The sequence below is a fragment of the Ascaphus truei genome, unplaced genomic scaffold (assembly GCF_040206685.1).
Source record: "Ascaphus truei isolate aAscTru1 unplaced genomic scaffold, aAscTru1.hap1 HAP1_SCAFFOLD_436, whole genome shotgun sequence".
NCBI classification, from domain to species: domain Eukaryota; kingdom Metazoa; phylum Chordata; class Amphibia; order Anura; family Ascaphidae; genus Ascaphus; species Ascaphus truei.
Window position 1 is genome coordinate 137,403 of NW_027456767.1, and position 27,824 is coordinate 165,226.

General features: G+C 42.0%; 1 protein-coding gene across 5 annotated transcripts in view; it reads left to right on the top strand.

The window, feature by feature from the left end:
* Nucleotides 1-27,824, top strand: part of LOC142484842 (importin-8-like) — a 104,276-nt gene that overhangs the window by 21,835 nt on the left and 54,617 nt on the right. For all 5 annotated transcript variants that reach the window (XM_075584076.1, XM_075584073.1, XM_075584072.1 and 2 more), the window contains 5 exons: nucleotides 21,462-21,551; nucleotides 21,636-21,801; nucleotides 22,112-22,272; nucleotides 25,281-25,406; nucleotides 25,571-25,637. In XM_075584076.1, the coding sequence (XP_075440191.1) occupies nucleotides 21,462-21,551; nucleotides 21,636-21,801; nucleotides 22,112-22,272; nucleotides 25,281-25,406; nucleotides 25,571-25,637 (610 nt within the window). The remainder of the gene's footprint in view (nucleotides 1-21,461; nucleotides 21,552-21,635; nucleotides 21,802-22,111; nucleotides 22,273-25,280; nucleotides 25,407-25,570; nucleotides 25,638-27,824) is intronic.

Consider the following 27,824-nt stretch of genomic DNA (forward strand, 5'->3'; position numbering starts at 1 on the left):
TTTAAATCTGTCTGGCCTGTGTTTCTGAGTGCTGAGTGCTCTGCGTTTAAAGGTCCCGATCACGTGATCGCGGCCTGTAAACCAAGCAGAGCAGAGGGATACCGGCACCCCCTAAAGGGGCCTGTATCTCGGGGGGCACGGGGTCCCCAGACCTGAAACCTGTGCGCTTCTGCTCTGGAGACCCTCTGCACATGTACACTATCAATAAAAATGTATTTCAAATGTATTTATTGTCATTTATTTATTTATTTATTTATATTTATTTATTCATTGTGCTGCTGCTGCAAGTCGTAAACTCACACCAAGGGCCAAACACCCCCCTCACCCCCAATAAAAAAAATTCACGCACAGCAGCCCCACAATTAATAAATAAATCTAAATAAATAAATAAAATCTATGTAAAACCCCCTCCCCTATTCTCGCTTTTAAAACGCCCTGCCTTCTCTCTAATCTATGTAAAAAACCCTCCCCCTATCCCCCTATTGTGTGTGCGTTAAGCTTCCCTGCAAGCTATGTAAAAAAACCTCCCCCTATTGTGTGTGTGTTTAAATCTGTCTGGCCTGTGTTTCTGAGTGCTGAGTGCTCTGCGTTTAAAGGTCCCGATCACGTGATCGCGGCCTGTAAACCAAGCAGAGCAGAGGGATACCGGCACCCCCTAAAGGGGCCTGTATCTCGGGGGGCACGGGGTCCCCAGACCTGAAACCTGTGCGCTTCAGCTCCGGAGACCCCCTGCACATGTACACTATCAATAAAAATGTATTTCAAATGTATTTATTGTCATTTATTTATTTATTTATATTTATTCATTGTGCTGCTGCTGCAAGTCGTAAACTCACACCAAGGGCCAAACACCCCCCTCACCCCCAATAAAAAAAATTCACGCACAGCAGCCCCACAATTAATAAATAAATCTAAATAAATAAATAAAATCTATGTAAAACCCCCTCCCCTATTCTCGCTTTTAAAACGCCCTGCCTTCTCTCTAATCTATGTAAAAAACCCTCCCCCTATCCCCCTATTGTGTGTGCGTTAAGCTTCCCTGCAAGCTATGTAAAAAAACCTCCCCCTATTGTGTGTGTGTTTAAATCTGTCTGGCCTGTGTTTCTGAGTGCTGAGTGCTCTGCGTTTAAAGGTCCCGATCACGTGATCGCGGCCTGTAAACCAAGCAGAGCAGAGGGATACCGGCACCCCCTAAAGGGGCCTGTATCTCGGGGGGCACGGGGTCCCCAGACCTGAAACCTGTGCGCTTCAGCTCCGGAGACCCCCTGCACATGTACACTATCAATAAAAATGTATTTCAAATGTATTTATTGTCATTTATTTATTTATTTATATTTATTCATTGTGCTGCTGCTGCAAGTCGTAAACTCACACCAAGGGCCAAACACCCCCCTCACCCCCAATAAAAAAAATTCACGCACAGCAGCCCCACAATTAATAAATAAATCTAAATAAATAAATAAAGACATGAAGAGAAATAAATATATACTGTACAGTATATACTTTGTATATATATATACACTGTATATATATATATATATATATATATACAGTATACATATATACACTGTGTGTATATATATATATATATATATATATATATATATATATATATATATATATATATATATATATATATATATATATATATATATATATATATATATATATATATATCTATATATATCATACAGCTATATATATATATATATATATATATATATATATATACTGTGTATATATATATATATATATATATATATATATATATATATATATATATATATATATATATATATATATATATATACATACTGTATGTGAGTGAAAAGAGAAAAAAGTAACCCGTATGGGAGCACTCAGGTATGCAATTGATATATTTGTTTATTTATTTGACACAGTGCAAAAAGGGATGAATAAACAGTACATGATTTAAAAACACTTAAAAAAGAGGCATGGACCCTTAAACACTAATGAACAGCACTAGGGAACGACACACACTGTCAACCCTAAACATGAAAAGGATAGTGACTCAAAAAACACTAGGGAGAATCAAAGTGAATCACAATACAGTAGGTTACTGGGTTTAAAGGCACCTATACAACGCTAAGGATAATGCACACTACACACCAAAAGGTAGACTTGTCAAAGTATAAATGACAGTCTCAAAGCATCACACATCTGCATTAGCATACAGTAATATACAGTAACCAATGCCTACAGCACAAATCATGTGTAGGAAAGGTGGTAAGGTGGAATGAAATCCCTAGATGTGTAGAGCAATGAAGTTAATGAATAGCATACTGTACAGTATAAAACATAACATTACAATCCACACAGTACATTGCATTTACAGTACTGTACATTGTATACTGTAAATGATGCATAGCATTAAATCTATGCACCATATACAGTACTGTACATTCTGCAAATGAATGTTAACAATATAATTGCAAGCTACTCTACCAGTAAATACTGTACAAACACTTCCAAACAAGTCAACTTAACTACAGTATTTTAACCAAGCAAGTAAACCAAAATCAATATATACTGTAAGTAACAACCAGAAAAGACAATTTAAAAACAAACTAACCCTTACAATACCAAGGATTACATCTATCTAATTGTAAAAAACCTTATACATTATACACAGCATTGTTTAAAAACCCCTTCCCCTCTAATGTTTGTGTTAAGCAGATTACACTGAAGGGAGAGAGATATAAAGGCCTAAAGCCCCTTCCCCCCTAATGTTTGTGTTAAGCAGATTACACTGAAGGGAGAGAGATATAAAGGCCTAAAGCCCCTTCCCCCCCTAATGTTTCTGTTAAGCAGATTACACTGAAGGGAGAGAGATATAAAGGCCTAAAGCCTTACCTGCATTGGTAAACCCTCCCTGCATTGGTAAACCCTCCCTGCATTGATGTCGTGTAGTGTACAGTATGTAAATGTGGGGAGGAGGGGGGCCCAATGTGCATAATGTACTGTGAGGTCTAACCACCCTCACCCCCTACCCACATACTGTACCGTTACCCCCCCCCCCCCCCCCATCCTGGCCATGGCCCCTCACGCACAGCAGCTCCACAATTAATAAATAAATATAAATAAATACATGAAGAGAAATAAATATATACTTTATATATAAATGTGAGTTTATAAATAAAATAAAGAATATTATTTCTAGGGGCCCTAGAACAGAAGTTCCCACGCCAATTTCGCGCTCATTGCTCTTTTTTTGCTCTTTTTTTACAATGTTGCTGGTCTTGCGGCTTTGCAGTATGCAAGCAAAAAGCGCAGTGTATGAAGTCTGGGTGAGCGCTTTCCACATTTGATGCCTACGGCACCTTCCCATTTCTACACACTTCAATACCTGCACAGTTGGTAGCGCTTTCCATCCCAGCTACCATTCTGGATATTCACCTTTCACAGGCCATTCTTGCCCGAGTCTGTCCTATCAGACAGGGGCATTAACCTGTATCCACACCACCTGGACAATTTCTCTCTGTCAGAGACTTGTGCTATTTATTTTATATATTTTTGTGTAATTATTCATGCAAATTTATGCTCATTTCATATGTGGTTTTCAACATAAAGTGGCTGCTGGGCCTGATCCTAACTCATACAGTATACAGTAGCGCTTCCCTGTTTGTTTGTTTATTGCAAGCAAAAAGCAGTTTGTAGTACTGAGTGTGAGATAAATTACTGTATTTATCAGTGTTGATCAAAGAGAGTTGATCAGAAGGATTCCCCTTATATACAGTACGTAGAATTAATAAAATTGTATTATTTTCCGATATCCGCAGTGATTCTGGTCAACCTGACAGATTTTTAGTAATACAGTATACTGCAAGACCATGTGTTGTCTACCCTTTACTACAGTATACTGTACTGTATGAATGACAATAGAGTGCTGTATACTTTATAAGGGGAATCCTTCTGATCAACTCTCTTTGATCAATACTGATAAATACAGTATCATATTTATACCCCTTTAGCACCTGTCGTTCCATCCTATGCACCCATTTACTGTACAATGGTGATTGCGGTCGTATTCACGTACTTTATGTGAGATAAATTAACCAGTTCTTTTATTGCTGAAGTCGCCACAAAATACTTTTATTTACAAATACAGTACAATACAATGGTGAAACATTTCAAGTTACCAGCAATTCAAAACATCAACACACAATAATACATACTTTACAGTACTGTATACTGTACTAGTATATTTGGGCCTTGTCTTTGGGGGGTTTATTCATGCAATTATTAGGGTGACCTGGCGTTGGAAATACTGACACAGTACAATCCTACAGTACAGCTACACCACCCACCCCCTCCCTTAGAGTTTTTAATCCCTCCCTGGCCAAGCATCAATCGTCTGGCTAATCCAATCCAAGCCATTGTTTTGTTAAACTGGCCCTGGGCTGTTCAGAACAGCCACTGCTTCTAAATTACTGAAAATATACAGGATAAATATACAGTGATGTGAAATAATCCTTTCTGTGTGTCTGAGAGGGTTGAAAGTCACCAGGTCCTCATACAGTAGAGTACATTCTCGAATACCTTTAGAATAAAAATACAGTATATATAAATATACAGTATAAATATTGCACAGTATACTGTAATGTTAAATAACCCATCCTGTTCTTTTTCCCTTCATACTGTAACAGTATCCTCATTGTGTCTGCGGTACAGTAGTTCATTGAGAGAGGAGAGGTTTTGTGTACATCATTACTGCTGTTTATATACTGTACATTTGACTGCACAAGCAGATTTGACGAACACAAGGCCCCCCCTCCCCCTTGGGCACCCTTTTTCCTGGAACGACAAGAAAACAAAAACTTTGTTCAGTTACTATACTGTACTGTATGTGCGTATACAGTATGGTAGAACTACTGTACAGTAGGTGGCTGGTGCAGCTTTCTCTGGAAAGAAAAAAATGGAGCAGTTAGTAGGCAGTTACTGTAGTATGTCAAACTAGTCTACTGTACTGTATACTGGAACTACTGTATACTCTGACTATTGGGAAAGCTAAAATCTGTGCCATACTTACCTGTATCATACTGTACCTACTGTACAATACTACAGCACTGTACTACTTTCCTGATGCTTGTCCATTGCGCGCGATGACAATGGGCAACACAGTGGCAATATGGTCTATATATTTATTGCATCGTTCCTCGGTGAGTACATCGTTCCAAAAACTCATTATGGCTGTATACAACTCGTCCTTCTTGGAGGGTTTCGCCACTTTACGGATGTGGTCCTTCAGCTGATGCCAGACCATTTCGATCGGATTGAAGTCTGGTGATCTGTGATTGGAAAGAAAGGACAATTAGTTTAAGAGATACAGTACACAGTAAAAACAGTGGGGAACATATAAATGGGACACGGTCTACTGCACTTACTCCGCTGGCGTCTTCACCCAGTTGATGCCGCGCTCAAGGATATGCGCCGTCGACGCGGTGTGCTTGGGATCATTGTCCTGGTAAAAGCGATGACCATTGGGAAAGTCTTCTGTGATGTATCGCACTATCACGGGCACAATGTTGTCTTGGAAGAAATCTTTATTCATGATTCCTATAGCAAGAAAAGAAAAGTGCTCAATAGTACAGTACAGTGCATACGGTAAGGCAACACTAGTCAAGTACAGTGCATTAGGCGGCATTATATTTGAGAAATTGTACCTTCAAAGACGACAATGCATCCCGGTCCACGCCTAGAGATGGCACCCCACACATGCAGCTTCACAGGGTGTTTTGGCCGTGGCTTCAAAGTTATGCGGCCTTTTTTGTGGAACGCAAATCTTGCAAATCTCTCCAGCGACACAGTAGACTCATCAGTGAAGATGCAATCCTGGAAAGTCTCACCGCTGTCGATCCATGCCTGGGCCTGGAGCACTCTTTTGATTTTGTTTGCGTCCCGTATCATGGGGTACGCTCTGTAATGACAATGAATAAAAAATGTTAGCGTCACAGCGCAGTACAGTTTGCAAAACAACATGTTTACTTTACAGTACAGTACCTCCTGTACTGTCCACTACTAACCTCACACGTCCATATTTCCATCCAATTCTGCGTCTCATCTTCTTTATGCTGCTCTCGGATACAGTCAGATTGTGGTTTTCCTGAAGAGTGTTTTTAACCCTTAATGCGCTCCTCTCATCATTCTCCTCACTTATTCTGTCCACCAGAAGAGTAGTCTCCCTACAATGCAAAGAAATTATATTGTGTTATTAATATGCAGCAATATAAAATGTATATTGTATACTGTACATGTAATGTTGTAATATACAGTAAATATAAATATACAAAAAATGTATACTGCTGTACTATAAATATAAATAGACAAAATATACAGTATACAGTACTGTTGTAATATAAATATACTATATAAATACGGTATACTGTTGTTACTGTATATCATAATAAATACACATCATATACTGTATATTCCGTTGTCAGATGAATTGCAATATACCAAAAGTGTATACTGCTGCACAAAAAATATAAATTGACCACACATACAGTACAGTACACTACAGTATATACTGTTGTAATATAATAAATATACTATATAAATACGGTATACTGTTGTTATATCATAATAAATACACATCATATACTGTATATTCCGTTGTCAGATGAATTGCAATATACCAAAAGTGTATACTGCTGCACAAAAAATATAAATTGACCACACATACAGTACACTACAGTATATACTGTTGTAATATAATAAATATACTATATAAATACGGTATACTGTTGTTATATCATAATAAATACACATCATATACTGTATATTCCGTTGTCAGATGAATTGCAATATACCAAAAGTGTATACTGCTGCTCAAAAAATATAAATTGACCACACATACAGTACACTACAGTATATACTGTTGTAATATAATAAATATACTATATAAATACGGTATACTGTTGTTATATCATAATAAATACACATCATATACTGTATATTCCGTTGTCAGATGAATTGCAATATACCAAAAGTGTATACTGCTGCACAAAAAATATAAATTGACCACACATACAGTACACTACAGTATATACTGTTGTAATATAATAAATATACTATATAAATACGGTATACTGTTGTTATATCATAATAAATACACATCATATACTGTATATTCCGTTGTCAGATGAATTGCAATATACCAAAAGTGTATACTGCTGCACAAAAAATATAAATTGACCACACATACAGTACACTACAGTATATACTGTTGTAATATAATAAATATACTATATAAATACGGTATACTGTAGATGTACACTACAGTTTTCTATATTTTTTTTGGTTAAGTTTTATAAATACAGTATACTTACGCATTTGTTACCCTTGGTGCCTTTTTGCGGTCTCTGTTTTTTCCTTGTGCATGATAGCACACAGTGCTTGATGGCACAACGAGGCCAGAAGCAGTTAACCAGCGCTGGATATCTGCAATTCGTTTTCCGCTCGTGTACATCTCCTTCATTCGCATGCTGAGATCCTTGGAAATCTTCTTAACAGGCATTGCTGCGAGTACTGTAGAAAGAAATACAAACACAAGAATGTGTATTCGATGTTTAGTCGATGTGTATTCAATGTGCAGTGAATCCACAAAATGGATGGTGTATTTATATGTTAATGACTCACATAACAGACCACCCACTTTCAACACCTGTACCTGGCAGCCATGCATAAAAGGTTGTACACGTTGCATAGCCCACCACTTGCTGATCTTTATCTGAGGCATTGTCCAGATACTGCATTGTGCCTCCCGCTTACATGGAGCAGCCCCGGTTCTATGGACGAAAGAATCATCTCACCTCTGCTGTGCCTGCCACACTGAAAAAAAGAAAGGCAGTTACCGTTTCCAAGCCAAAGGCAAAGCGACAGGCTAAGGCCAACAAAGAAAACCTTCTGCTGACCCCAAAGGCTAAGGCTTTTAAAACACGTCAGCCTTATTATGTGAAGAAGAAATACGGTACTGTGCTCGGTACGCAAGACGCATGGCAGCCAACTCACCGAATCCGCAGACCACTTGCTCCCATATGCTTCGACGACTCTGCTGTAGCTGTCCCGGAAATCTTCAGCCCGGCTTCTCCACCCCCATCTTCTCCGGTTCCATCTGAAGATGCTGCTGCCTCTGAAATCAACGGGTCACTGTCTCCTTTGCTCTTGGACGACTCTGCTTCTCTCCCGGAAATCCAGCGGTCACCTTCTCCATCCCTCTTCCACCACGCTGCAGCTTCTCCTGTACCGGGCATCCCCAGGTCACCTCTTCCACTCTCCATCGATGCCGCTTCTCTCCAGGGAACCCCCATCTCATCCTCCGTTGCACCCATCCCCCCAGATCTCCAGATGCCATGCACAAGCAGCTCGTTGGACCGGATCCTGAATGGGCTAAGTGTGGATCTCCCCGGGAATTCTAGTGTGCTGGCAAAGCTAGATCTGCTTCTGGAGTCGGTGCTACAAATGGAGCAGCGGCTGGATCAACGGATGCACAAGATAGAGGCAGACATAGCGGGCATACATTATTTGCTCGGTGTTAATGCCCCTGTTTCCCCGACGCTGGAGCAGGGGGGTGACATGGATGTGATGCATGGTACCTTTGACCCCCTTCCATCACCAAGCACACCCCCTCCACCAGAAGATACAGTGTACTATGCTATTGAGGAGGACATGACAACCCCATCAAGACCACGCCAGGAGACAACCCGGCGACCACTACCGGAGGAAAGCTTCCTCCCAGACACCCTACCATTGCCCATCGCCTCAAGTACACCCGCTCACAAAAGACTTCCTACACCCGCTCGCATACAAACAGTGCCCGACATCTCCCTGTGCGATCTGCCACCGGCGCTGAGGGAGAAGTATAGGGTGAGGAGTGCTGGTATACCACACAAGTATGCCTTGATCATATTTAAACACCATGTTCCCTACACATTGTACTGCGAGTGGGTGTTCAAAGTGAACTATGATGGGAATCGCCAAAAAAATGCCCTTCCTGCCAATTTAAGGAAAAAGATTGTGGAAGAAATGCAGCGCTATTATCCTGTTACAGATCCTGTAATGAGAGGCGTTAGAGACTGCATTAATGGCGTTTTGCGCCATGCAAGGCATCGGCCATGGCTGGAAAATGGGGAGGACTTTCAGTGAGACCATACTGTAATGTTGTGCTGTACTGTACAGTACATGTTTTACCCTATAGTACCTGCTGTACTTAAACAAAGGATACTGTATGTTGTTGTGTGTTGCACGGTTTTTGTACTGTATTTGTAAATAAAAGTTTTTAGTGGCGACTTCAGCAATAAAAGAACTGGTTACTTTATCTCACACACAGTACTACAGTACAAACTGCTTTTTGCTGCCAGACTGCAAACCCGCAAGACCAGCAACATTGTAACAAAAGAGCAATGAGCGCGCAATTGGCGTGGGAACTTCTGTTCTAAGGCCCCTATAAATAATATTCTTTATTTTATTTATAAACTCACATTTATAAACCCCGTCACCCACCCCCGCTAAACACAATAAAAAATAATCACACACAGCATCCCCGCAATAAATAAATAAATAAATAAATACAAATAAATACATTTGAAATACATTTTTATTGATAGTGTAGATGTGCAGGGGGTCTCTGGAGCTGAAGCGCACAGGTTTCAGGTCTGGGGACCCCGTGCCCCCCGAGATACAGGCCCCTTTAGGGGGTGCCGGTATCCCTCTGCTCTGCTTGGTTTACAGGCCGCGATCACGTGACCGCGGCCTGTAAACCAAGCAGAGCAGAGGGATACCGGCACCCCCTAAAGGGGCCTGTATCTCGGGGGGCACGGGGTCCCCAGACCTGAAACCTGTGCGCTTCAGCTCCGGAGAACATCTACACTGTGAATAAAACACACACATCATTAAAGAATCATTCTTTAGCTTAGCGGCTATGCGCTATGGTAAAGAAGCAGCATTTCTGTCTTTTTAATAATATTGTAGAGTGAGCAGGGGGTTCCCTGAGACAGAAATCTAATCTCAGGGGACCCCCTGCTCCTGCACAATATTATTAAAAGTTCAGAAACGAGGCTTCATTAGCATAGCGTATAGCCGCTAAGGTAATGAAGGGGTTAAGGCATAATAACCAATAAATACATTCAATACACTACCCACTACCCATGGCAACCTCCGCTGCTGTACAGTAAAACAGAGAAAAAAAATAACACTTTCAAAGTAATGTCCCCTAACCCCTTAATCACCATAGCGGTTATTAACCGCTACAGTCATGAAGGGGTTAACCCGCCCTCACCCACCACTCGGGACGCCTACTGTACATACCCTCCCACTCTAACCCCCCACCCCGTGAGGCCTAACCACCCTCAACCCTCACCCACTAACTACCCACAAGGGAGGCCTACCCACATACCGTTGGGGAAACACCCCACCCCCACCCCAGTACCCACAATAAAATCAGTACAATCACCCACAATAAACAGCATTCTATTTATTAAATACATTACCCACCCCCTGTGCCCCCCCCCCATAAATACAAGATTTATTCTTTTACATTCAGGGTCCATAACGTAGCCCCACGCTAGTCCCCGGTGGGCTGGCAGGGCACCTGGACAGACCTACAGTTTACCAGCAGCATTCCACAGGTTCTGGAGGCCTGCTGGTGGATCCTGCCAGCACCATGGCGCTCAGGTGGTCTCCTTGGGTCACCGTGAGCCACAATTGGGTCCACACGGTAGGCCCAAGGATGTCTGGGAGCCCCGGGTCAAACCCACAGGTGTCTGCGGGGCCTCGGGCGGTTCCCATGGGGGTCTGGGGAACTCACGGGTGCTCACTACGGGTCCGCGGTGCCCCCACAGAAGTGGGACCACACATCATCATCCCCGCACCTACGGCTCGGAGGTGCCCCCACAGAAGTGGGACCACACATCGTCATGCCCGCAGACTACGGGTCCGCGGTGCCCCCACAGAAGTGGGACCACACATCATCATCCCCGCATGTGTCACCCGTGGAACCACCAGCCTGCTACCCTTTAGGATACCCGAGGATTCCCCGCGGGTGGTCTCCAGAGGTCCCACGCAAAACCACGGAAGTAACCCTGAATGTAAAAAAAATAAACCTGGCCTATACATTCAATACATACACCCTCCCCCCCAACACCTACAGTACAATAATGTGCAAAATAACTATTATCCAGATATGGATAATAGATTAATTGCCCATTATTAAAAACATTAACTAGCATATACAAATAAATAAAGTACTACTGACCTCATCAATACGAAGTGTCCGACGCCAGCACCTTCCTTCTCTTGCCCACACAAAACATAGCCAAAACCAAGCCAATACATTGCAATTACATTCAGATATCAATTAACCCCTTAAACACCTTATCGGATAATAACCGCAAAGGTAATTAAGGGGTTAAGCCACACAGGCACGATACCCACCCTTCACCCATGAATTTGTACTGTGGCTTCATCATGCAACTATATATATATATACTGTATATATATACATACAGAGAGACAGAGAGAAAGAGAGAGAGAGAGATATATACAGTATATATATATACACACGTTATATACACACCCATGATAAACCAAATATACAGTACAAATAAATGTAGAAGGGTTATCAAAACCATACTGTTCTACAACCAAACACTTCTCCATACAGACACTACATTAAAATCAATTTCCTTTAAAAATCCTAACTGATCTCACAATCTACTGTACTGTATATGATCACAAACCAATGAAAAAAGTCACATTCCAAAATGCATAAAATCTATGCACCATACTGTATACATTCTGCAAATTAATCAACGTAAACAAAAATCAATTAGCAATCATTATTTAGATCTCTAAACATTTCACACTCAATCATGAACAATGAAACCATTAACAGATTCACGCCTAGAGCAGAACAATTAAGCCTTTGAAAAAATATAAGTACCGACAAAAATACAACCTTTCCAAACCAAGCCTACAGTACCTACAGTATCCCTGACCTTCCTCAAACACACAATACAATACCAAGGAATACATCTACAGTATCTAATTTTAAAATACTTTAAACTCACAAAATAATTAAAAACACATCTAATCCAGCTTTTAAAACATCATCATTTCTTACCCTGAATGTATACTGTACAGTATATCTCTCTAGACATATATATTGTACATACAGTACATACATACAGTGGCAAGAAATGATATACCACAAAAAAAAAAAAATACACAGGTTAAAAAACCTTTTGAAAAAATTAACAAGTTCAATAAAATACATTTCTTTACTGTAGTTCACTTACCATTACTTGCCCCCACCGACTCCCGTTGCCCAGCTTACTCACGAACCAATCCACGATCAGGAACCCATAAAATAATAAACCATTGAAAATAATAAACATTAAACTAAAAATCCAAACCAATCCACGGGTCTTCTACTTGTAATACACCTTCATCTGTATTCTTCTTTCTTCTATCTCCTTCCGGGCGGGGCAGGGCGTGGTCTTCTTTCCATCATCGGCCACGCCCTTGTCTTTTTCCTTCTCCGGAGGTCCTTCCTCCGCGGCGTCTGGCTGCAAAATGAGACGACATAGGCTTTTAAAGGCCTATGACGTCACATTTTGCGTCATGGTTCCCACGGTCCTGATTGGACCGTGAAAACCATGTGTTTTGGCCGATAATAAAAAAATGATGACGTCACTTAAAGGGAATGAAAGCACAGCCAATCAGAATGGCTTTGCTTCAATTGCCTTTAAGTTGACGTCATGAAAAGGCACATGGCCGTGCACACATGGTACTAGAGCCAATCAGAGCGTGGGAACTTTATCCCTACTCTGATTGGCTCTGGTATACCATGTGTCAGGGGCTTGGGGGAGAAAGGATGTGACGTCAATAAGGATAAAGTTCCCACGCTCTGATTGGCTACCGTACCACGTGACAGGTTTTCATTGACGTCACATCCTTTCTCCCCCAAGCCCCTGACACATGGTATACCAGAGCCAATCAGAGTAGGGATAAAGTTCCCACGCTCTGATTGGCTCTAGTACCATGTGTGCACGGCCATGTGCCTTTTCATGACGTCAACTTAAAGGCAATTGAAGCAAAGCCATTCTGATTGGCTGTGCTTTCATTCCCTTTAAGTGACGTCATCATTTTTTTATTATCGGCCAAAACACATGGTTTTCACGGTCCAATCAGGACCGTGGGAACCATGACGCAAAATGTGACGTCATAGGCCTTTAAAAGCCTATGTCGTCTCATTTTGCAGCCAGACGCCGCGGAGGAAGGACCTCCGGAGAAGGAAAAAGACAAGGGCGTGGCCGATGATGGAAAGAAGACCACGCCCTGCCCCGCCCGGAAGGAGATAGAAGAAAGAAGAATACAGATGAAGGTGTATTACAAGTAGAAGACCCGTGGATTGGTTTGGATTTTTAGTTTAATGTTTATTATTTTCAATGGTTTATTATTTTATGGGTTCCTGATCGTGGATTGGTTCGTGAGTAAGCTGGGCAACGGGAGTCGGTGGGGGCAAGTAATGGTAAGTGAACTACAGTAAAGAAATGTATTTTATTGAACTTGTTAATTTTTTCAAAAGGTTTTTTAACCTGTGTATTTTTTTTTTTTTGTGGTATATCATTTCTTGCCACTGTATGTATGTACTGTATGTACAATATATATGTCTAGAGAGATATACTGTACAGTATACATTCAGGGTAAGAAATGATGATGTTTTAAAAGCTGGATTAGATGTGTTTTTAATTATTTTGTGAGTTTAAAGTATTTTAAAATTAGATACTGTAGATGTATTCCTTGGTATTGTATTGTGTGTTTGAGGAAGGTCAGGGATACTGTAGGTACTGTAGGCTTGGTTTGGAAAGGTTGTATTTTTGTCGGTACTTATATTTTTTCAAAGGCTTAATTGTTCTGCTCTAGGCGTGAATCTGTTAATGGTTTCATTGTTCATGATTGAGTGTGAAATGTTTAGAGATCTAAATAATGATTGCTAATTGATTTTTGTTTACGTTGATTAATTTGCAGAATGTATACAGTATGGTGCATAGATTTTATGCATTTTGGAATGTGACTTTTTTCATTGGTTTGTGATCATATACAGTACAGTAGATTGTGAGATCAGTTAGGATTTTTAAAGGAAATTGATTTTAATGTAGTGTCTGTATGGAGAAGTGTTTGGTTGTAGAACAGTATGGTTTTGATAACCCTTCTACATTTATTTGTACTGTATATTTGGTTTATCATGGGTGTGTATATAACGTGTGTATATATATATACTGTATATATCTCTCTCTCTCTCTTTCTCTCTGTCTCTCTGTATGTATATATATACAGTATATATATATAGTTGCATGATGAAGCCACAGTACAAATTCATGGGTGAAGGGTGGGTATCGTGCCTGTGTGGCTTAACCCCTTAATTACCTTTGCGGTTATTATCCGATAAGGTGTTTAAGGGGTTAATTGATATCTGAATGTAATTGCAATGTATTGGCTTGGTTTTGGCTATGTTTTGTGTGGGCAAGAGAAGGAAGGCGCTGGCGTCGGACACTTCGTATTGATGAGGTCAGTAGTACTTTATTTATTTGTATATGCTAGTTAATGTTTTTAATAATGGGCAATTAATCTATTATCCATATCTGGATAATAGTTATTTTGCACATTATTGTACTGTAGGTGTTGGGGGGGAGGGTGTATGTATTGAATGTATAGGCCAGGTTTATTTTTTTTACATTCAGGGTTACTTCCGTGGTTTTGCGTGGGACCTCTGGAGACCACCCGCGGGGAATCCTCGGGTATCCTAAAGGGTAGCAGGCTGGTGGTTCCACGGGTGACACATGCGGGGATGATGATGTGTGGTCCCACTTCTGTGGGGGCACCGCGGACCCGTAGTCTGCGGGCATGACGATGTGTGGTCCCACTTCTGTGGGGGCACCTCCGAGCCGTAGGTGCGGGGATGATGATGTGTGGTCCCACTTCTGTGGGGGCACCGCGGACACGTAGTGAGCACCCGTGAGTTCCCCAGACCCCCATGGGAACCACCCGAGGCCCCGCAGACACCTGTGGGTTTGACCCGGGGCTCCCAGACATCCTTGGGCCTACCGTGTGGACCCAATTGTGGCTCACGGTGACCCAAGGAGACCACCTGAGCGCCATGGTGCTGGCAGGATCCACCAGCAGGCCTCCAGAACCTGTGGAATGCTGCTGGTAAACTGTAGGTCTGTCCAGGTGCCCTGCCAGCCCACCGGGGACTAGCGTGGGGCTACGTTATGGACCCTGAATGTAAAAGAATAAATCTTGTATTTATGGGGGGGGGGGCACAGGGGGTGGGTAATGTATTTAATAAATAGAATGCTGTTTATTGTGGGTGATTGTACTGTTTTTATTGTGGGTACTGGGGTGGGGGTGGGGTGTTTCCCCAACGGTATGTGGGTAGGCCTCCCTTGTGGGTACTGACTGGGTGGTTAGGCCTCACGGGTGGGGGGGGGGGTTAGTGTGGGAGGGTATGTAGGCATCCCGAGTGGTGGGTGGGTGAGGGTGGGTTAACCCCTTCATGACTGTAGCGGTTAATAACCGCTATGGTGATTAAGGGGTTAGGGGACATTACTTTGTATGTTTTAATTTTTGTGTCTGTTTTGCAGAAGCGGAGGGGCCATGGCCAGGATGGGGGGGGGGGGTTAACGGTATGTGGGTAGGAGGTGAGGGTGGTTAGCAATGCAGGGAGGGAGATTTACTGGTAACAGAAACATCTCTCTCCCTTCAATGTAATCTGTTTAAAGCCCCCTCCCCCCTAATGTGTGTTTCTGTAAAATCTCTCTCCCTTCAATGTACTGTAATCTGTTTAACAGAAACATTAGGGGGGGAAGGGGCTTTAGGCCTTTATATCTCTCTCCCTTCAGTGTAATCTGTTTAACAGAAACATTAGGGGGGAAGGGGCTTTAGGCCTTTATATCTCTCTCCCTTCAGTGTAATCTGCTTAACACAAACATTAGGGGGGAAGGGGTTTTTAAACAATGCTGTGTATAATGTATAAGGTTTTTTACAATTAGATAGATGTAATCCTTGGTATTGTAAGGGTTAGTTTGTTTTTAAATGGTCTTTTCTGGTTGTTACTTACAGTATATATTGATTTTGGTTTACTTGCTTGGTTAAAATACTGTAGTTAAGTTGACTTGTTTGGAAGTGTTTGTACAGTATTTACTGGTAGAGTAGCTTGCAATTATATTGTTAACATTCATTTGCAGAATGTACAGTACTGTATATGGTGCATAGATTTAATGCTATGCATCATTTACAGTATACAATGTACAGTACTGTAAATGCAATGTACTGTGTGGATTGTAATGTTATGTTTTATACTGTACAGTATGCTATTCATTAACTTCATTGCTCTACACATCTAGGGATTTCATTCCACCTTACCACCTTTCCTACACATGATTTGTGCTGTAGGCATTGGTTACTGTATATTACTGTATGCTAATGCAGATGTGTGATGCTTTGAGACTGTCATTTATACTTTGACAAGTCTACCTTTTGGTGTGTAGTGTGCATTATCCTTAGCGTTGTATAGGTGCCTTTAAACCCAGTAACCTATTGTGATTCACTTTGATTCTCCCTAGTGTTTTTTGAGTCACTATCCTTTTCATGTTTAGGGTTGACAGTGTGTGTCGTTCCCTAGTGCTGTTCATTAGTGTTTAAGGGTCCATGCCTCTTTTTTAAGTGTTTTTAAATCATGTACTGTTTATTCATCCCTTTTTGCACTGTGTCAAATAAATAAACAAATATATCAATTGCATACCTGAGTGCTCCCATACGGGTTACTTTTTTCTCTTTTCACTCACATACAGTATGTATATATATATATATATACAGTATATATATATATATATATATATATATATATATATATATATATATATATATATATATATATATATATAAATATAGCTGTATGATATATATATATATATATATATATATATATATATATATATATATATATATATATATATATATATATATACACACAGTGTATATATGTATACTGTATATATATATATATATATATATATATATATATATATATATATATATACAGTGTATATATATATATACAAAGTATATACTGTACAGTATATATTTATTTCTCTTCATGTCTTTATTTATTTATTTAGATTTATTTATTAATTGTGGGGCTGCTGTGCGTGAATTTTTTTTCTTGGGGGTGAGGGGGGTGTTTGGCCCTTGGTGTGAGTTTACGACTTGCAGCAGCAGCACAATGAATAAATAAATATAAATAAATAAATGACAATAAATACATTTGAAATACATTTTTATTGATAGTGTACATGTGCAGGGGGTCTCCGGAGCTGAAGCGCACAGGTTTCAGGTCTGGGGACCCCGTGCCCCCCGAGATACAGGCCCCTTTAGGGGGTGCCGGTATCCCTCTGCTCTGCTTGGTTTACAGGCCGCGATCACGTGATCGGGACCTTTAAACGCAGAGCACTCAGCACTCAGAAACACAGGCCAGACAGATTTAAACACACACACAATAGGGGGAGGTTTTTTTACATAGCTTGCAGGGAAGCTTAACGCACACACAATAGGGGGATAGGGGGAGGGTTTTTTACATAGATTAGAGAGAAGGCAGGGCGTTTTAAAAGCGAGAATAGGGGAGGGGGTTTTACATAGATTTTATTTATTTATTTAGATTTATTTATTAATTGTGGGGCTGCTGTGCGTGAATTTTTTTTATTGGGGGTGAGGGGGGTGTTTGGCCCTTGGTGTGAGTTTACGACTTGCAGCAGCAGCACAATGAATAAATAAATATAAATAAATAAATGACAATAAATACATTTGAAATACATTTTTATTGATAGTGTACATGTGCAGGGGGTCTCCGGAGCTGAAGCGCACAGGTTTCAGGTCTGGGGACCCCGTGCCCCCCGAGATACAGGCCCCTTTAGGGGGTGCCGGTATCCCTCTGCTCTGCTTGGTTTACAGGCCGCGATCACGTGATCGGACCTTTAAACCAAGCAGAGGGCTACCGGCAGCCCCTAAAGGGGCCTGTATCTCGGGGGGCACGGGGTCCCCAGACCTAAAACCAACGCGGTTCAGCTCCGGAGACCCCCTGCACATCTACACTATCAATAAAAATGTATTTCAAATGTATTTATTGTCATTTATTTATTTATTTATTTTTTGGCGGCTGCTGTGTGTGTGTATTTTTTTATTGTGGGTAGCGGGAGGGTGGGTGAATGGGGTATTCGCCCCAACGATGGTTGGGGAGGGCTTGCGGGGGGGGGGGGGTAGCGGGAGGGCTTAACCCCTTCATGACCGTAGCGGTATTAACTGCTACGATCGTGAAGGGGTTAAGTGCACCCGCAACCCCCCCCCCCCCCCCTCCCGCAAGTCCTAAACTCACACCAAGGGCCGGCCAAATACCCCCCTCACCCATCCCCACTACACACAATAAAGCGGGCACGGTGGGTTAACCCCTTCATTGCCTTAGCGGCTATCCGCTATGGTAATGACGCAGCATTTTCCGTATTTTTAATAATATTGATCAGGAGCAGGGGGGGGGGGGTTCCCTGAGCATTAATTTCTGGCTCAGGGAACCCCCTGCTCACTGTACAATATTATTAAATCTCTCTCTGCTGCAAACACATCTCGCCCCCAGTATGTGCAGTAATTTACTGAACATGTACTGTAGAATAAATGCATAGTTTTATTTATTCGGGTTTATTACACAGTATACTGTATGGCCGGAAAACATCAGCATACAGTACAATATAATCCATCGAAATCCCCCCATTAGCCGTTTTCTTTTCTGAGGAAAAACAAAATGAAAAGTTTTAATGTACAGTAATGGTCAGCCCCCTAAAGAAGTTCCCAGCCAGCCCCACCAAAATAATACGGCAAAAATACAGTACTCACCATACTGTACAGTATTACTAAATTTCCCATTCAGCTTGCGCTGGCGCCGGCCCACTTCCAGTCCAGCTTTCATCATTTTGCAGAGGGACTAGCCCACCTGTAGTCAGCGGGAAATCGCTTAGGTACATGCAAGCTTCATCAAAACTGGCTGCGAAATCCATCTCAGAGTTGTCACCGACGGCGGGACCATGATGATAAGCTGGTGCTGCTGCTGGTTCGTGTTCTGGTTCTGGCGCATTGCTTGGCAGGGACTGTCGCTTCTTATTTCGTTTTAACACGACCCTTCGCCTTTTGCCGCCTCCATTATCATAGATACGGGAAAAACCCTGTGACACACACCAATACCCTCCAACAAATTGGGGCTCAATACGGTGAAAACAGGGGTCACTACATAACCTTTTCCTTATTGCATGCTTCCACAAATGAGGAGTTGGCGAAAATCTGTAAAAGTCATAATTTTCGATAAAATACTGATAAATTTGAACAACTGTTGCCATCTTATCCTCTGTTGCATTAATAGCGGCCCATATCAAATAAGCATAACTTCTGTCAGGTTTTTGGAACACGGGCTCCACTTGAACACTCATGTCTCTGTAGAATAGTGTAAGTGAAAATGATCTTTGTCTTTATTTAATACATTACTGTATGTAAAGCCTAAATTGATACATTTTTTGCAACTCTTCCTTCAGTCTCAAGGACAAGTTACACAATAGCATACTGTACTGGGATAAAGTAACTTTTTTTTGGAAACGAAACAACTTGCAAAGGCCACACATTACTTAAGTCATGAGTTTATGCCATCTGGTGGACAATCGAAACATCGCAGCCTAGTAAATCATTCTCATTATCATTTAACAGATCAGGCCCCCGTCAGCCAGGCATGAACCGTGGCTGGGAAGGCAAACGCAACGAAGCATGCAAGAGGTGAGCAGCGGCGGATTCCAGGTTTCTGCCAGGTACAAACCAGGCATTTGCTCGAATAAAGTGTGTCGGTGCAGTACGTCCAATAAAGCATTTTCCATTTTTTGTTGGAAAGGGGGGGGGGGGAGGGGGAGAGACTTTCTGATAAGGGGAAGGGGGGGTAGGGTAATTGACAAACTGATGGGAAGGGGTAGCGGGGAGAACACAGAAGTTTTTTAAGGCAAAGAAGTGGAATATTCTGCAATGGCCGAGTCAATCACCTGATCTCAACCCGTTCGAGCATGCATTTCACTTGCTGAAGACAAAACTTAAGGCAGAAAGACCCACGAACAAAGAACTGAAGACAGCTGCAGTAGAGGCCTGGCAAAGCATCACAAAGGAGGAAACCCAGCGTTTGGTGGTGTCCATGCGTTCCAGACTTCAAGCAGTCATTGCCTGCAAAGGATTTTTGACAAAGTATTAAAAATGAACATTTTATTTATGATTGTGTTAATTTGTCCAATTACATTTGAGCCCCTGAAATAAGGGGACTGTGTATGAAAATGGTTGCAATTCCTAAAGTTTCATACGATATTTTTGTTCTACCCCTTGAATTAAAGCTGAAAGTCTGCACTTCTATTGCATCTCGGTTGTTTCATTTCAAATTCATTGTGGTGGCGTACAGAGCCAAAATTATGAAAATTGTCAGTGTCCAATTATTTCCGGACCTAACTTTATATGAGTGACGAATATTTAAAAGAAATGATATATGTCTACTTACGTGGGGTTCAAATAGTTTGTTTGCGACACAATTTCTCATATGTATAACAGCGGTTTTAGCATAATCTTTGTCATGTAAATACTGTAGTGTGCACTTTTTTAATATTTGCTTTTGAAAAAATACACTAAGTAAAAATGTTTTATAAAACAGCAATAATACAAAACAAGTAAATGAATGTTTGACGAGGGCATCAACAGTAAGCTTTCCCTCTCTGTACTTTTACAAACACCTCATCCTAAATTCTTTATCTTATTGGTAGTAACCACACGAAATGGTAACTCGGTAAGACAAAAATAAACCACTGGTCTGAGCGAGATCAGCCATTCTGTAAGACTGTAATATGTGTGTGATATATGTGCATACTGTATAGTATATTTCAAGACATAGATTTGTCTACATATGTGTCCAGTACTGTATTGGTCTTAATTTAATCTTTGTGATCCTGATGAATAAGCACAGCTTGTTGGCTTTGTCAAGATAGCATGTTTATAGCATGCACAAAACATCACACAAAGATCCAAGGTTGGACTGAAATGTTGATCCAGTTCAATAAATGTTATACTTTTTTAATCAAGACCATAGAAGTGTCTGGATATTCTTCTCTTCTCCTTCTATAGACAGTCGACAGGTTGGTTTGTCTCAATTCTGACCTTGTAATTCCAGATGTTCCCACAGATGTAGTATTTGTAATTTTTTTTTGCTGTGTTTGGATTCTGCAACACGTTGACACCGCAGAGCAGAGTGAGGCAGACCATGGTATATATTATTCATAGCACAATGTTTTTACTTAATATGTTCATTTTTCACTTCCTTACAGAAATCTGTATACAAGGATCAGATGGAAGGTTTTCTTCAGAATCAGGTCTTCCCCCTCTTCTCCTCTGACCTGGGCTACCTCCGGGCAAGAGTGCGTTCTTACGGTCGGTTGAATTATTAATAAAGCGAGTGGCTGTATCCCAACGTCTTACATGTTCTTTCTCTTGTGTTACAGTCCTGCTGGGTCCTTCACTCATTCAGTACATTAAAATTCCATAATGAGCTGAACCTGAGAAATGCGGTGGAGTTGGCAAAGAAAAGTCTCATTGGGGATAAAGAGCTGCCGGTGAAAGTGGAGGCTGCGATCGCACTGCAGATGTTGATAAGCAACCAGGGGCCAGGTAAGACAAGTGATGGATATTTGTGAAGCATTATGCTGTTTATGGTTCCTAGAAGGGATAATTGCGGGATCTAACAATGTTCTCCCCTTACTCTCTGTCTGTTATGAATCTGACATGTATTTGGCACTGAATCCATTCTTTCTTTTGCTACCTCTTCTATTTTCTTGGCTTTCTTGTGATTGGCTCTCTTGCTGCATGTAATTTGGCTGCTGCCTCATGGTTGGCTGCTTTATTATTGGCTGTCTTGTGATTTGGATCTTTGCTGTGTTGTCTTGTAGTTACTTCCTGACTGCAGCTTTGTGTCTCCTAGCTAAAGAGCATATGAGACCATACATCAGGCATGTTATGCAAGAACTGCTTCACATAGTCAAAGAGACGGAGAACGATGACCTGACCAACGTTATTCAGAAGATGATCTGTGAATACAGTCAGGAGGTGGCACCCATTGCAGTAGACATGACAAGGCATCTGGTAAGTGGGAAAATATTTTCTTTATATGTAATGTATAATTAAGCTTGGCCCCCTGCAGAATCACTTACCAGAATGCCCTCCTACTGTCTCTGTACGTCCTTCCTACCTATCAATTAGATTGTAAGCTCTTCGGAGCAGGAACTCCTTTTCCTAAATGTTACTTTTATGTCTGAAGCACTGATCTGTTTATTTGTTATTTATATATGATTGTCAAGTGTATTACGGCTGTGAAGCGCTATGTACATTAATGGCGCTATATAAATAAAGACATATACATATTTTTATCTTTCATTATAAGGCACCAAGATATTGTGCAAGGTACCCTATTTCCTCTATTCTAAGACGCCATCGATTCTAAGACGCACCCTTGATTTAATAAAAAAAATGTGGGGAAAAAAAACACTATATTAAATGGGCAGATGTTTTTTTTTTTTAAACTAGCAAACAGTAGCATACATTTATCTGCACTAGAGAGAGGCAGACACAGAATGGGGAGAGAATTAGACAGTATCGGATAAGCAGAGAGAGAATGGATGGGCGGAGGAAGGAGGGGGGGAGGAGGGAATGGAGGGATGGTAGGAGAAGGTGATGGGGGAGGGAGACAGTAGAGGGGAGGGAGACAGTAGAGGGGAGGGAGACAGTAGAGGGGAGGGAGACAGTAGAGGGGAGGGAGACAGTAGAGGGGAGGGAGACAGTAGAGGGGAGGGAGACAGTAGAGGGGAGGGAGACAGTAGAGGGGAGGGAGACAGTAGAGGGGAGGGAGACAGTAGAGGGGAGGGAGACAGTAGAGGGGAGGGAGACAGTAGAGGGGAGGGGGGGAGGGAGACAGTGGAGGGGAGGGGGGGAGGGAGACAGTAGAGGGGAGGGGGGGAGGGAGACAGTGGAGGGGAGGGGGGGAGGGAGACAGTGGAGTGGAGGGGGGGAGGGAGACAGTGGAGTGGAGGGGGGGAGGGAGACAGTGGAGTGGAGGGGGGGAGGGGGGGACACACAGACACATACACCCACACACACAGTGTGACAGAGAAACACACAGAGAGACACATACACAAACACAGAGTGACAGAGACAAGGGAGGGGTCGGAGGGCTCGTGGGGCTGGCAGCCGATGCTGTGAGTAGCAGAGGGGGGGCGGAGGGTTAATGGGGCAGGAAGCTGTGAGTAGCAGAGAGGGGGGGGCGGAGGGTTCATGGGGCTGGAAGCTGTGAGTAGCAGAGGGCTCATGGGACTGGCAGTCACAGCTGTGAGTAGCAGAGGGCTCGTGGGGCTGAAAGCTGTGAGTAGCAGAGGGCTCGTGGGGCTGGAAGCTGTCTGGGGCGGTCAGCTCGTGGTGCCGCTACAGCCGCACTCCTGTGGGTCGCAGAGGGGGGCCAGCACTTCAAGCAACCAACATGAGACAAGGGGGAGAGCGGGCGGGGGGGCCGTAGTTCAAGCAGCAGGTTACCGCGCTTTTTGGTAAAACACTGAAAGCTGCACGCCCTCAGTCTGCAGGTTTTTTTTTTTTTTTTAAGTACATCGATTCTAAAACGCACCCCTATTTCAGAGATGTGAAATTGGGAAAAAAAGTGCGTCTTAGAATCGAGGAAATACGGTAGTACAAGAAGGTGAGAGTCAATAATGCAATGTGGGAATCTATGAACACTGACAGAGAAAAGAGTCTGTAAACATGAGCTTGTAAAGTCAATTCTAGGAGAGAGTGAACGCACAAGGTATAGTGGGGGACGAACTGGCTGGGCAGGGTGTAATGTTGGGCGAGGAGCTAGCAATGTATAATGCTAGGAGACTGACCAGATTGGTTCTTAAGCTGGTCTCCATGAGCAGTATGGGGCCAGCTTGGCTCTGCTTGTGTCAGTATGGGGGCAGGAGGATGTTGGATAGGCTTCCCTTAAGAATTGAACTTTCACGGCACCTTTTACATGTGTGTAAGGGATGTTGCAGGATGGATTTGACCTGGCTTTCAAGGGCAAGTTACGAGAAAGGTGCAGAGGCAAATACGTAGAGTAGAATACATTATTAATAATAATAGTAATGGCATGTTCTTGTATTGTGCTACTAGTTTTACGTAGCCTTTTAGAGACATTTTGCAGGCACAGGTCCCTGCCCCATGGAGCTTTCACTCTATGTTTTTGGTGCCTGAGGCACAGGGAGATAAAGTGACTTGCCCAAGGTCACAAGGAGCTGACACAGGTTCCCCTTCTTAAAACTTGGTGCTAGTCAGTGTCTTTACTCACTGAGCCACTCCTACATTGGCATATACTCTGTGGCTAAACTACTGCTGCCTTTAGAAATGTTAACCCTTTAGTTACAGCAGACGTCTATAACATATGGTACTGTATGGGATCGAAAAACACGTTTATGTTGGGTATAGTCAATGCAATGCATATTGGAGTCCAGGAAAACATTCTCTGCAATGCATGTCGTTTTGGAATCATAATGTGATATTGAAGTGATTTCAATCTTGGAATTCTGGGAAAAATAACTGGATATTTTAGCATCCATCACATCACCTACTTACTGCCTGTCCCGTCCATCACGGACATCACCATTATTCCAAACACTCAGGAATATCTCATACTTTACAGCAGGAGTGTCCAACTGCAGTCCTCAAGGGTCACCAACAGGTCAGGAATTAAGGATATCCCTGCTTCAGCATAGGTGGCTCAGTCAACAACTGAGCCACTGATTGAGCCCACCTGTGCTGAAATGGATATCCTTAAATGCTGACCTGTAGATGGCCCTAGAGGACCTGAGTTGGCCATCCCTGCTGCTTTACAGCAAGGGTTTATATTTGATTCATCAGCTGCTATTTTAGGAGTCTTAGTGCTTGTTTTATCCATCTTGTGCATCTCAATCTTCTAAGGCAAATATGTGAAAGCTCTTGATGCAAAATCTAAATGTGTGATAAGCCGCATTATGCCTCCATTTAATTTACCTCCTGGTTATCCAATTACGCTGCAGTGATATTAGTCTTCACATCTTGACACCAGTGTGACACTGTGTCTTTCTTTCAAGGCTGACATATTTGTCAAGGTTCTTCAGAGTGAGGAGTATGAAGAGGTGGAGGATAAGACAGTGATGGCCATGGGCATCCTGCACACAATCGATATTGTCCTGACCGTGGTGGAGGATTACAAGGAGGTGAGTGCACTCTGCTACTGCCTTTAACTGCTCTCTGCTGAGTGATCCCGCATAGCACCTTCTCTTTTCTTCCACTGTCTGCTGTGTTTGTTTGTGCCTGGAAATTATTCTTTACTGGGAGACCTTTTATTTTCGGTATTGTAGCCTCTTTTGTTTTTTTTCAGGTAAAACAGCAGTTGGAGGAAATATGTTTACAGATCATTGGCCTTGTTTTGCAGAAACACATCATAGGTATCTTTCAAATATTCATGTTTTAAATAACAGGACTCATGAGCCTGGCTGGCCTTTATGCACAAACCCAGGGTTTGTTTGGTTTCCAAACATTGGTTTACTACACATACACTGCATATAATATTTTTTTTTGTTATAGATCTAGCAGGGGTGGCAATTTTTGGGGGTTGGAGGGCCACTTGACAAACTTGCGTAAACTTTGCGGGCTGCAAACATAATGTAGAATCTACACAAAGTCTGGGGTCCGCAAAGTTTATCATGGCTCCCCTTCTCGCAACCGGCATTTCACCTACCCACCTCACGCTCTGCCTCACTTTCTCACTCACTTTCCCCCTTCTCTTTTAATAATAACTCTTATTTTTTTTTTTATTTTTTTTAATCTTCCCTCTTTGCTCCTCACTCTGATTCCCTGTTCCTCACTTGCTCCCCTTGCTCCTTCCTCCTCCTTGCTCCCCTTCCTCCTCCTCGCTCACCCTCTTTCTCCCTCACTGTCCTTCAATCTCCCTCCTCTCTCCGACTTCCCTTCCCCCTCTCCTCCGGTCTCTACGTGGGGTGCGGGCAACGGAGGCAGCAGCAGATGCTCTGCGTGCGGAGGTGACGGCACTCTGGCTGGATGCCCACCCATCATACGGTGATTTGTGGAAGTTGGGCACGACTTTCAGTCCATCCTAACTTCCATTTTAGGACCACCTGGGTGGTCTCCAGCCATGCTGCTGTCTCAGCTGCCGAGCTGCTGCTGCTGCTGCCACTGACGCTGCCTCAGTCGCCCGCACCACAGGCAATCATCCGACCTGCAGGCTGCACTTTGCCCACCCCTGCTCTAGAGGAAGAGAAATCTTTCCCGTCACTCTCCACGGCAAGCAAATTCTGCATCATCCCTGCTGTTACAATAAAGAATTTATTTTCGGCAGGTGACATTTCTTCAGCCTTGGTTGGTAATTCCATAGAGCAAGAATCTACCCTGTAATATTTTTTTTTTGAATTTTTTATTTTTGTATTGTTTGATATAGGTGTATGTGTTTTTTTTTTTTTTTTTATAAAATGTTTTACCAGGAAGTAATACATTGTGAGTTACCTCTCGTTTTCATGTATGTCCTGGGCATAGAGTTAAGATGACATGGTTACAAATACAGTTACATAAGTATATTGTAATACTATTGCCTTTTAGCTGTTTAATTTTCAAAAGTAATAAAACAAGGGATAAATGCTGCACACCACAATGTAATAAAGAAATTGATACAGTTACTGGTGCTCCCTTCAATGTACGATCGGCTGCGTCCAATCCACGGCATACAAGAAAAATAGGAGATGGGGCACACGGATTTCAAAAATAATGAAAATGTATTAAAGCATACATTTATTAAAGCACATGCTTTAATAAATTTTCATTATTTTTGAAATCCGTGTGCCCCATCTCCTATTTTTCTTATTTTCAAAAGTAAACCGTTCAGATTTGATTAGTATTTCCTCTTACGGCAGACCTTCCAGCAATCTGACTCGACTCAACTACTTTTAGGTTTTCTTAGTTTATAATCTGTAGTTTAGTTCTGATATATCCTTTTTAACGAATGTGTTCTAAGAATATTGTAGCTTGAGTATGGTGTATTCTTCCTGGAGATTTAGAATGGTCAAAATCAGTGTCTGCTTCCCCTATCCATACACCGGTCATGCCATTCTATATTGGAAAAAATGTGTTGTATGGTGCTCTAAAGAAAAAAATCGTAGTCAAAAATGGAATAGTATCTGGAAAAACAACCCTATATTGTATATGTGTCCAATAGGATGTAACCTGGTAGAAAATAATCCCACATAGCAAAGCGGTAAGGATAAAATCATATACACCTGCCGGTGACCAGTAGATAAGACATCCTATAACTTTACTGGACAAATGAATGAATGGTGTCAAACTGGATTAAACTCACTTGGGATAGTTGTCCACGATGAGCAGCAAGTCCAATGTATCCAGTGACCCAGGGTTGGATGTGCCTCCGTTTGAAGATGAATATCGGAGAAAGAGGGCTGGAAAACGAAGCACTATATCCAGTGCTGATGATGCAGCAATAAACCACCAGGAATGCGTTCCCATAAAATAAAGCTTGGATCAAAAATATGGTACAAAACACACCAACGCGTTTCGGACTATGAATAGTCCTTTATCAAGGTGAATACACAAACAACATAAGGAGT